Genomic DNA, 13236 nt, shown 5'->3' on the forward strand with positions numbered 1-13236 from the left:
TACGATTCGTATTCATATTCAATTTTAAGTTCTATACGGTGGGTTTAGTTCAATTTCTTCTTTGCTTTTCTAACTCTTTAGTTTCCGATTCTAATAGGTAGTGTCGATATATAATGACTTAGCTTTGTGCAACCACGAAACCAATGGAAGCTATTACCACAACTGCAATCATACACCACGCAATGGGTTGCTCTTCCTCCATTGGAATTCAAACGGAGGCCAGTGGGAGTAGATTTCATCTGTGATCCGCATACGAAGATGATAAAAATTTAGAACAAGACGCTACTAGTAGTAGTAACGCTGAATATTGGTGCAACCAGTGGCTAGTAATGCCAATGTTTTTGATAAATGTCGCTTCATTAAACTTGTCCACGAGCATCCAGATGAATCAGATTACTCTAGACGCTTATGTGTGCGCAGAGGCTGTTCGTGCCTTGCAGATGGGGTCAATGGGAGTCACATTCATGTTTGGGAGTTGAAGGGAGAGATTGATGAAGGAAACTTTTGCTTGATATATAACGTTTCCTTGTCCCCAATGCTTGATGAATTTGGTCTTCGTCACTTGCACCGTGTTACAACTAAACTGCTGCATTTGCAACATTCGTACAGAAACGGTTTTGGCCAAGCACGATTTGAAGGATGAAAACTTTCATGCGTTCCCGTTTGTCCTCCCACGGTGGCCGACACCACTTCTAGAAAATCCACCATGCATGCTTCCACTGCAAGCAGATTAAGCAAGCTCAGACCAGAAGACCAGAACTTCTAAAGTATGAAGCTGTGCTATGTTCATATCATGTTATTCTTCTTATGATGACACGAAAATAGATTTGTGATAGTTTTGTTCGCAAAAATAATTAAAATTAAATTGACCTACAACCAACAATTTTTGTGACAAGTTCTATTGTTAAGTTTTCGCTAGAACTTATATGTGGCTTCATTAAAGGGTAGTTTGGAGTTGCTATGCTTTTTTTTAAATTGTTTCTGCTGTGTTGTGTGAATAAGTAACTGTGAAAAAATCATAAAGTGTTTGGTAAACTATAGTGCTAAAAGTACTTTCACCAAAAAAAAAAAAAAAGATGGGGGCACGATTGTGAATATGAAAGTTTCATTAATTGGTATTGTTCACCTACCTCCAATTTCTCAGAAGCGTTTTGTGGAGCCGCTTCTGCTTCTGTTGTTTTGGACTCACGATTTTGAAAAGAAAAAAAATACTTTTCTTTTCATCCCAAACACAATTAAGGCCCCAACTTTTTTAAGAATGTGCTTTTAAAAAAAAAATTAAGCAACACCAAACCACCCCTAAGAAAAACGCTATAACCCCTTTAAAAACCGTCTTACTGTTTACTGAGAAAGATTCATACTATGTGATAAACACTTTTTTTGAAAATTTGATCATATGACTAATGACTAATGAGCCTCATAGGCCGTACATTAAGGAACGACTAATATGATCCATGAATGCATTCTATCTCTCTTCTCGCATGAGTTTGACCCGAGCTATAGGGTGGAGTTATCCAATTCCGGATATAGAGAATATACTGATGCAACCATGAAGATTCTGTAAACTGTGATGGAGGAAATTTACAAATGGCTGACACTCAAGAAATGGACGGTGTAAACGGTAAACTGTTCATCAGTAACGACTTTGGACCAAAGACTTTGACTCGGAATCCTCGTACGTTACCAAATCTCCTTCCATCTCTTGCAGTTGCCCAATCAGCGGCACACTCCCACCCTCTTAAGTCTCTGACCACCGCCCACGATACCCTATCCAATATTTTTAGTGGAGGATGAAAATACACTGGCGTACCAAGGGAACAAAGTTTTAGCCAATATTATCACCTCCAAATTATGTAATCGTTTGTTTAAAAATGTTTTTAAAATAACTAAAAACGTTTTTGTTAAAGATGTTTTTGGAAACAAGTCTAGTAAAAGTGCAAGTAAATCAAAAAATCACTTAAAAGTATTTTCTAGAAGAAGCACATAATTGGTGTTTTTTATGACAGTACTTCAAGTGTTTTGAAACCCAAAAACATTTTTTCTAAAAATTGTTTCAGTCATTTTAAAAACACTTTCAAACGAATGCTAATACTCTTGAATTTTTATTAAGTATAGTGTGGGTTAAAGCAGGTATATATTGTTCCTTTGCACCTAAATTTAAATATTGTACGTGGTACATCATATAGTTATAATATTTTTGTATTTAAATAATAATAATAATAATAATAAATAAATAAATAAACTAATTTGTTACTTGATTAACGAGGTAAGGTATCGAAGATTTCTTACTAGTAGACACACACGCATAAGACAATGAACTGTTTCGATCGCATGCAACTCTCAATCGGCGATCGGGAGTAGTTTCTTGGATGGACTGGTAGCTTTGGAAGGAGGCAGTAGCCAACCATGCATCTTTATGATTAATTTAATTAACTACCTTCATTATCCTTAATTTATTTATTTAACTAATTTAATCTAACAATGACTAGCACAATCCCATAATCTGGCAATGGCCCCTCTGCACTTTCTAGGCAAAGTGTGACTCGAGTCCACCGTTCGTTCGGAGATTATAAATAATCAAGGATAAACTAAATTTTGCACTCTTATATGTTTGTTTAATTTTAAATTCATAAGTCTTTTAACTTTTTTAATTTTATACAACGACTCACAATTTTGTAACAATATCATAAAATCGTTAAAAAATTTGTTAAATTGATCGTTAAGTGATATCATGTATTAACATGTTACAACTGTTAAGTATCCCCAAATTTACCAAAAAAATTATCCCCTTAAACTGGGGTCACACTTTTTCCATATCGTATGCATGTAATTAATTATGGTGCATATGTATGACGTCTACAGTCTACACCATTTTTTCTTCCATTGAGAAATATAATATATATATATATATGTATATACATATTATATGCATGCAGTTGGGAGCAGTTGGATAAAGTTTAGGTGGAAAAAAGATGAACGCGCGTAGTTAAGTTTACGCTTCACACATAGAAGTTGGCCATTTGGTGAAATCGTATGCATGCAAAGATTTTGCAATCCGGACAATTATTTCAGGACCACAAAAAAAGGTGCATTGCGAAAAAAATGCTGTCAATTATTTCAGGTCCGCAAAGATTAAGACCAACAGATTTACCTGAAATCAAAGGACCACAGACCAATTGACTTATCCTCTGTCTATCCATATATGCAGCTTAATTGACAAGTTAACTGTCGTATATTTATTTATCAACTATATTTGTGTGACGTATATATTAACTACCTCTCAAGTCTCAACGAACAATAAACTGCCATTTAGGTCATGGTTTGTCCCATTTGTTTCTGTTATCCGTTTTTCCATGGATGGTCGGTTTGGCTGTATTAAGTAGAAAGCAACCCACCAAACCATGCAAAATGTTATCTCGAGTCTTGCTCGTCGACAACAACTTCACAAGCATATATCATAATACGCAGTTTCTATCCCATTAGGTTAAGTATTTTCCCTCCATTCAAAGTCAGTACTCGAGTCTCGATCACTTTCATCATCTGGGACCAGACAAATGAACCTACTGATCAGTGCTATCTGAGCTCACACGCATGCACCATCTCTCTGTCCCTCTTTGTTTCGCTGGTAATTGTATATTAACTGCCAATTTTTCTTACCTAATCTAATGGACCGATCATGCATATGTATACATCTTATAATGCCTTAAGATTTCCAAGGTTTAACCAAGGCTTAGCTCAGGAACTCAGTACTCGTCGTATTTGGTTTGGTATTGCTACCGCACATGACTTTAAAAGTCATGATGATATTATTGATGAGTGTCTTTATCAGAATATCTTTCCTTCTCATTTCGAGCAATTGGCAATAATTTTTTTGTATCTATTGGTGCATGATCCTTTACATGTAAGACTTATACTCATGCAATTTGGGATCCTCATTTTGGTACAATACGTATACACACTATATTTTTACATAGAAGTTTTTAACCATAAGATTAATGTAGTCTTTGAAGCAGCTAAATTATTCACAGTACTCTGAAAGGACCTACACAGAAAAATATTCCGACTTTGGGTTACAGCTAGTTATCCATAAAAAGGGAAGCTATTGAGTATTGACAACTTGCATGACATATTGCCACACCTATTATGAAACAAGGGAAAATTTTTATGAGTATCAGAACTATAAATTATGTAACGTATAATTTCACATATTATAATAGAAATGAAAGACATGGTCAATAATGAAATACAAATCCACACATCAATATTTAATAGAATAATATCACGTCACCCCCGGATACATAAAAAATTTGCTGATAAAAGAACGACTTATTTCATGGGTCTTCGGAGGAGTTTCCTGGATAGTCTGGTAGCTCTAGAAGCAGGCATCTTTATCAATTAAGTACCTTATCCTCCATTTATTTAATTTCTTTTGCAACTAATTAATTTTTTAGAGCGACTAGTTACATTTCCATACCACATGACATGCACTTTTTCTACGCAAAAGAACACTAGTTAATAAAGATGCAGTTAGTCTACTCTTCGTTCACATTTCACTTGGCCGGTGGAGATAAATTTGGAGATTACATGGAGAAACTGTGTTAATTGAGAGATTTATCAGTTTAGCAATGTTCACATCGATATGTGGTGTTACGTACTAATTCACATGTGTGCATAAAATTCACATGAGTGCATAAAATTGTTGATATACTATAACATATATCATAGAATTTAATGGTTTGATAGTATTATGTAATCATTAACAGCTGCACTGAAAAATTATCTCATGTTGATTCCTTTTATTGAGGTGCACGCATTATACACGATATATGTCTGTACTATACACAACCTCGATACATATGGACGGTTTAATGGATTGCATGAATGTGACGTCTACAGTCTACATTTTTTTGGGAGTATTTTTTCAGGCTTTGTACTTGTCAAAGGCTGTAGTTGGCCATTTGGTGAAATCGCATGCATGAAGATTTTTTCTTTGCAATTTGGGTGATTTGAGGTCCACAAAAAAGTAGTGTCACGATTAATACTAGAAGTTCACCTGAAACTAAAGCACACCGACCACCAATTGACTGACTTTCTGTTTCTCTCTCTCTCTCTCTCTCTCTCTCTCTGTATATATCTATATATATATATATATATATATATATATATATATATATGGATCGCTTAACTGACAAGCTAACTTCCAACTTCCATATTTAATTACCATGTAATTACCTGTCATTTGACGTCGAAAATACGAATTACGTCTCAGCGAACAATTGACTAATCTTTTGCTTGCCCATTTGTTTATCTGTTAATTTATGCAGTAATCTAATTTCGATTATCCTTTTTTCACTGATGGTCGGTTGGGAATTATGGTAGTATCATTACAAATGCTATATATGGGCCAAATTGAACGCTAAATGTGGATATTATTATTTATATTTGAGTAATATTGATCTTCTTCAACACTTCAAATATTTGTCAGTCGTCAAATGTCTACACAGACTACCCATATCTTCATACATATCGGGCCAGTCCTCAGATGTCTACACAAAATAACCATATATTTAGTTGAGATGTCAAGCACCAACCACCTCAGTACCTCTTTGCTTCTATGTTAAATTATTAATTAGTTATCATTTTCAGAAAAGACTTACACTCTGAGATCTCACCATAACGCCTATCAATGATAAAATGCTATGTAGAAAAGATATATAAAACATATGGCACAATATCATAAACATGACGGTTGGCACTCCAAAGGTGTAGGAAAGTCTCTCTCATCACTTTCTTCTCCTAAACTAATGATAAACCACTAAGACCATCTTCAAAGATGTGAAATTTTAAACATAAAATTTAAATTTAACAGCTTATGTGGTACTTTGACATTTTTTAAAGTTTTGCTCTCCACCCGATCTGTTAAATTTTAAACATAAATAAAAATTTATATTTATTTTCTTTGCATTGGTAATGAAAGGAAATGAATTACAAGGTATAAAAAAAAATATGTAAACAATGCATGAAAATAAATTAAAAGCCAATGCCTTAAACCAATAAAAAAATTAATAGAAAGTGTTTAATAGTTAATTAAAAAAATTTGAAGCTGATGTCAAATTTGAAGGTGATGTCAAATTTGGTTTCTCGGTTGAAAAACATTAATATTGCTTTTTTTACCGTTATTGTTGATTTTGACATTTTGACATTTCTTTTAAAGATGCTCTAACATTGTATACCTTTTCCACTTCACATATATGCCATATGGAGCAGATTAAGTTCATCTCCAAGGATCAAATGGTTTAAGATTCGTCAACACTATTCTAATCAAGTTGACCAAACAAATAGTCTTATTATCTTTCAGCCGTAGGATCCAGTGCCAAAAGCTCAAGGTTACGTGATCGGTTTAGAGGTACACTTTGTGAAAGCTACAAAACAAGTGGTGGCCGCCACTGGTCAGCTACTATGGAGGAGCGTCTCCGCCCCCATTGGACCAGCCCTCATGATCTTACTACGTCAAATAATGCTCTCAAGAATTCAAAGTAATGCGCGTATGCGCTTTACTGTAGTGGTGAAATGTAATAACGTTTATGTACTTTGGTACGAGTTTGATCCTCATTGATTTACCTTTCTTAATAACTAATAATTTAATCTACTAACGCTACCAGTTTGTCAAAAGACAAATTCAAAATAATGCTCTCATGATCTTAATCCTTAGGTAACAGTCAAATAATGCTCTAAAGATTTCAAAATTATGCCTTCCAAGAATCCAAAATAATGCCTTCTACTTTTGATAAATACTACTACACTTTCCTGTCACCTAAAGCCAGTCCTCTTTACCTTAATCCGAAAAAAGAAGATTGTGACCCCCTTTACACATAAATTGGGATCTAAACAAACAAAAGAGTTAAAAAGGTCATTTTCTTCGTAACTTTGGCGATTGTTCGTTCAGGTCTGAACACATCTGAGATGGAGTTGATGAACGGTGAAGAGTTGTTGAAAAAAGGCAATTGATGGTTCTGTTACCCATATTCGCCAACAAGTTAATAGAGTAATTGATTGTCTGATGCGATCCGGATCTCTTTCATCAAATCCACCCAATCAATGTTGAAAGTTGAAATTTGAGTGACAAGTTGTCCCACATCGGTGAGGGACAAAGTTTGCTATGGACTTATATGGTTTTGGGCTACTTCCCATATAGCCAATTGGTTTTACGGTGGAACCTCAATTTCATCATGGTATTAGAACAGGTTGTCCCTCATCTGAAAGCCCAAAGGCCACATGTGCTCACGCGTCACCCAGTTGTTGTCCACGTGTAGGCTTGAAAATCGGCCACACGTGCCGGGGCGTTGAAAGTTGAAATTTGAAAGACAAGTTGTCCCACATCGGTGAGAAACAAAGTTTGCCATGGGCTTATATAGTTTTTGGCTACTCCCCATATTGCCAATTGGTTTTATGGTGGAACCCCAATTTCATCAATCAATAATCTGGACCCTTGAAATTTGATTCAACGGCTAAAAACAGAGGGCCTCTTTAAAAGTTATAATAACTTTAGCCGTTGGATCAAATTTTAAGGGTCCAGATTCATTGATTGTGTGGATTTGGTAGAAAGGATCCGGAGAGGATCCCTTTCCGCTATTTTCTAAAGTACAAATGTTATACTTAAACGGGAAAACTTACCTTTTAAATGATTAACTAATTTGAGATTAGAAACTTAAACATTAAGTTAAATGGTAATTCTGGGTATAAGGGACATGATGACTTGACGTCATCCTCACCTTCATGCAGCTTATCACCAGCAGTTTGCTTAGGGTTCCAAATTCAACAGTGGCAACTAAACACGAGGTCGAAGTGAAAGTCCTTGAGATTATTGAACGCAAATCTATGCATGAACCTATGCAAAGGGTTAAAAACTTAAAGTTGGTAGATAGCCTGGTTGTTGTAGACCGTGGTCAATGAGAACTTATAATCGGTTAGATTTCCTCAGTGTAACCTGTATATAAGAAAGATAGAACATTATGCACAATGACGAAACAAACTGACCAGAAACTAAGGAGGGTGTAGTTAATTTGGATTTCACAGGATTTTAAAAGATTTTGTTAAGTGATAGATTTCAAAGGATTGTCGAATCCTTACAACTTTCAATGGATTTTCAAGCATTCTTATGGATTTTGATTAAAGATTTGAATGGATTTTGAGAGATTTCTTTTCATTTAAAGAATTATTTTTAAATAGAAAATAAAGATTAAAAATAAATAAAAAAACTTAGAACAAAAAAATTTAAGAACTTTACCCAATTCTCCCTGACAAATTCCACCCATTAATTTAAAATACCTTGCCATCCAATGTAAAATGCCTAGTTCTCCCAATCCTCCATGTTTTCCAGATGTCAAGTTCTCCTAACCCTTAATTTAAAATGCCCAGTTCTCCCAACACTGTAAATAGGTTCGCTCCTATGTAAATAGGAAAACAATCTCAGTATTAGCAATGAATGAGTAGATTACCTCGTCAGGAAGGGATGCAGTGGATAATTAGCTTGATTTGCCTTTACGTGTTATACACCTCCAAAAAGAGAGAAAGAATCTCGGTTGCAGAGTGGAGAAAGAAAGAAAGCTCGATTGCATAGTGGAAATTATTACCCTATTCCATTGAAATTATTTGATTTTCCTTTGTCCATTTCATTGAAAAAGAGAGAAAGAATCTCGGTTGCAGAGTGGATGATTAGCAGGTAAGATCAAATATTTTCAATGAAATGGGAAGAGAGTAAGAAGGAAATCTCAGTTGTAGAGTGGAGAGAGAGAGAGAGAGAGAGAGAGAGAGAGAAATTGAAGGGGGTTAGAAAGAAATCCTAGGGGTTGATGTAAGATTCTTTAGTCTTTTTTAAGCTTTACCATTTCTTCTCAAATCCTACAAAATCACTCATTTAATGAAATCCTTCAAAATTTATAATTTTTTTAATACATATAGATTTGCACGGACTCAATAAAAATCCTTTAAAATCCTAGTTGACTATATCAGGATTCTAAAATCCTTTAAAATCCTTCAGTTGACTACACCTGTATTTGAATGAACTCTCTTAAATTCTTTTACACTATGTTTGGATGAGGGAAGTAAACATGGAATTTTGGTAAAAGTTGGAATTTATAAATTGACAGGTACCGATTCTCTTGTTTGGATTCATAAACATAGAAATTTAGAATTTCCGCGTGGAAAAAAAACTTGGAATTTGGGACCACCAAATCCCAAGTTCAAATTCCATGTAAATAGGTGTCATTTCTCAATTTCTATGATTGAGAGTTTAAAAATAACAAATTCCGTATTCAATTCCATTGAAAATTTACAAATTCTAGAAAATAAAATCTCGTCATTTCAATTTTCGTCATTTTTAAATTCCTTAGTAATCTTAAATTTCTTCACCCAAACATAATGTTAAAATCCTAATTGACACACCTGGATTCTAAAATCTTTTAAAATCCTTTAAAATTTATCTAAATTCTTATTTGACTACACCACCTAAGCTCTTGAAAAGAAAATTAGAGAGAAGAAGTGGTTGAGTTTCGTGTGAAATGGAAACTCAACTTGCCAAATTGCCACCATGTAATGCCCACACTGGCACGCTTAATTCGGAAGTGGCGGTGCCTCCATGTACACATGTTTAAACTTACAACCTATAAATATTTACAGCTTATCACTTTATCTCTAAATCATGATTACTACGCTTAATTAAGAAGTGGTCCACACATGTTTAAACTTAAACCCATAAATATTTACAGCTAATCACTTTATCTCTAGATCATGATTACTTTATTTGAAACGTGGGACATTACGTAGAAGTGTACCATTTGTGTTTCAGTTACAACTAAATTTTTTAAACAAATGGTAGAATATGTGTGCTAAAAAATTAATAACTTAAAAAAAAAAGATTTCTCATCATTCTTATTAAAACACATAGTGTACCACTTGTACTCTCGTTACAACCAAAAAATTTTCCCCCAACAAGGCAACAAGAGTGGGCCATCCTTGCGCGCCGAGTCAACAATCCACCGTCGATCGCTCCTTGTCTAAATCCGACGGCTCAAGTCCCATCACAAAATACGCGTCCTTCCTTCTCCTTCTCTATATATTCCCCATGCATTAATTCAGTCACAATCCATCGATCGCTCCTTGTCTAAATCCGACGGCTCAAGTCCCATCACAAAATACGCGTCCTTCCTTCTCCTTCTCTATATATTCCCCATGCATTAATTCATCACAATCCATCGATCACGCCTCGTCTAAATCCGACGGCTCAAGTTCCATCACAAAATACGCGCCCCTCCCTCTCCTTCACTATATATTCCCCATGCATTAATTCAGTTTCTCTCAAACGACCACCTCTCAGTGCTCACATCTCCAGTTCTCACTCACTCTCACTCGTTCTCAAACAGTCACCAACTAATCAAAATTAAACTTGATTAAGATCTTACTTTATCAAAAATGTCTTGGTTAGCTTCTCTGAAGATTGTCCTGATTTCGAGCGGCTTTGTGGCGTGGGCTCTGGCCATGAAGATCTCCGTTCCGATGGCGGCGGAGTTCGTAGCCTCTAACTTTTCGGTCATGTGCTCCTCATTCCGATTCTTGCTCCGCCCTCCGTACCTCTACTTCCTCGTCAACGGCATCATCATCACCATCGCCGCTTCCTCCAGATTCGACGGCTACGGCAGGTCGCCTCAGCCGAAGCTTCAACAGGAGTCGGAGGTGAGCGTTTCGGAGCCAGCGGCGGTTTACGCGCCGATGTATCGAGAGCCGAAGGTTCATAAGCTGACGTCTGCGGTTGTGATCAAATCGGGGTCGGAGGCGGTTTACGAACCGAGGTATCGAGAGCCTGAGGTTGTTCATGAGCCGACGTCTGCGTTTGTGAGCAATGGCTACGTAGAAGAAGCAAAGCCTGAGGTGGCTGAGAATAAAGATGATCACGAATACGAAGATAAGCTTGTGATCTGGCCGCCGAAGAGTATGGCGGAGTCCGATGAGATTGCTTTGCCCGTGAAGAGACCTCTAGTTTCGGCGAGATACAGTCACCGGAAACCGGCTAGATCCAGTCCTGAAGGTATTTTCATTTTCAATTTCATAACCCTAGTTTTATGTTCAGATAGTTTGAGATTGTTTTAGTAAGAAGCACTTTTGCTAGCATAACAAAACTTTTATTGAAAATTCAAGTCCTTGTCACTTAAAAGTGCTTTTCGAAGAAACTGATAAGTCCTTTTAGAATCTTAAATTATTTGTAATACTTTCTAATGATTTTAGTTATTTAAAAACGAAAATGTTTGTGACCATCTGAAAAGCATTTTCCAACATTTGTTATCAGGTAAACAAGTAACGGCATAAAAGTTTGGATAATGTCTAATAAGTCCTTTTATATATGATACGTTGAAAAGTAAAAGGTGCTCTAGCACAAAGGGGTAAAGTAGACATTTAACCTTTTACCGCCATATTTCACAGGTGGGAAGCCTTTGAGAGTGGCGAAGCCAAAACAGTACGACACGCTGGAGAGCACGTGGAAGGCGATAACGGAAGGTCGGTCAAATACGTTGAGTAGGCGCATGGAGAAGTCCGAGACGTTCAATAACCGCGGCTGTCAGTTAAACGTTGACTTGACGTCGGCGGTGGACACGCCAGTGATGGCGAAGGAAGAGACGTTTAAGGACCGAAGCAACCAGAAACTGAGAGGTGCAGCCGCCGTGGACGGAAGTAGAGGGAGGCTGAGGAAAGAGCCGTCGCTGAGTCAGGACGAGTTGAACCGCCGAGCGGAAGAGTTCATAAACAAGTTCAATGAGGAAATGAGGCTGCAGAGACAAAAGTCTTTGAATCAGTACATGAAGATGGTCAACCCTGGAAGCCATTGATACACATATTTGCTCAAACTTTTTTCTTTCCCCCTATAATTTAATAGGTTTTTTTAAAAAAATATATATTTGATTGGAATTAAGTTTAACCAAGAAAAAAAGAAAAAAAAAAGAACAAAATTACAATTAGGGTTTAATTAGGATTGTTTTTGTTTTTCGTCATGGGAAAGGGAAGGACGTGTGGGTCTGTAAAGCAAGAAACCGTTTTATATTGTTCTTTCCTTTTCGTTCTTTTTGACTGTAAAGGAAAGTTAGAAATTTTAAAAGAGTGTACTTCATTGTAAGCTTTTTGTTATGTCATGATTTGGACTTCACTGAATGATTGAATTTTAAGTTTTTCTTAGGACAAGGCGATATTTACTTTTCATAAACAAATGATAGGGGTAATCCAACTGAAGAGTTGGTAAATGCTCTTCACCAATTGCGGATTTAGGAAATATTATTAGGGGATCAATAAGAATAGCGTGTGAGCAAGTATGTCGATTGATGTTAATAGTTTTTGAGCGAACATGCTAACAGATGCTAACATATGTTGAGTGAGTATATCGACAGATACCAATAACAACGCATACAAATGCATAAGGCTAGCAGCTACTCAGCTACTATGCCCAGTGCCCATAGTGGCAATTCGTTGAGCCGTTGGAGGGCAGCTTTCAAGGGCATCTTAGATTTTCAGAGGGCTACACCCATCTCTTCTCTGGAGAATTTCTTGGCTTGAGAAGTCAGCTAACCCACCTTGCTCAAAAGTAGATACGTCCCTACTCTTAACTAACTAAGCTACAAGATTCTTTAAACGATTTTTTATGGTACTCTAAGAATATCATACTCCAAGTTTTAGAAATAGTTAAATCTTTGATTAAAAGCATAAAAAGTAAAATCTAACAAATAAAAGTCCCCAGAGTATTTTTGCTTTGAAGCATCATAGAATTTATGCTCTAGACAAACAACACGTAATATCTTAGTCAACTGGTGTATCCAGAGCTTTCGGTATCCCGACACTTGTAAAAAACCCTACCCATGTAGGTGAATCATACCAGTATCACCATATCATTATCACATCTCTTATTTTAGGTCACCTAAAGAACTAGTCCGTAACTACGATTAGCGAGTAACTCATGGCTTTACATCTGTCCCAAGTCTAAATTATTTAGGCCCTAACCCCATAGTTACCCAAAGTCCAAATCCATTCATAAAAAGACAGCTGCCGGCTGCCGGGGCTGACTTGACATGCCTGGCCACGACACCGATGGCCACCCACTTGAATCTTTGAGATAGAAATGATGCACCAAAAAGTATTCAAGGTTCAACACCTCACCGTGGGAGGGGGAATTCTTAGTTGCTGACACCCGCGTACAGT

At 36.4% G+C, this 13236-nt stretch overlaps 1 protein-coding gene across 1 annotated transcript; it reads left to right on the forward strand.

The window, feature by feature from the left end:
• The first annotated feature begins 10144 nt into the window (after positions 1 to 10144).
• On the forward strand, positions 10145 to 12198 carry LOC125480404. Its single transcript, XM_048591244.1, has 2 exons — positions 10145 to 11083; positions 11476 to 12198. Exons 1-2 carry the CDS (start codon positions 10471 to 10473, stop codon positions 11877 to 11879), a joined length of 1017 nt encoding a protein of 338 aa, XP_048447201.1. The 5' UTR covers positions 10145 to 10470; the 3' UTR covers positions 11880 to 12198.
• The last annotated feature ends 1038 nt before the right edge of the window (positions 12199 to 13236 follow it).

This window comes from the organism of the source record quoted next, unplaced genomic scaffold (assembly GCF_019419815.1).
Source record: "Pyrus x bretschneideri cultivar Hongxiangsu unplaced genomic scaffold, Pyrus_bretschneideri_v1 Contig33, whole genome shotgun sequence".
In the NCBI taxonomy this organism is placed as follows: Eukaryota; Viridiplantae; Streptophyta; class Magnoliopsida; order Rosales; family Rosaceae; genus Pyrus; species Pyrus x bretschneideri.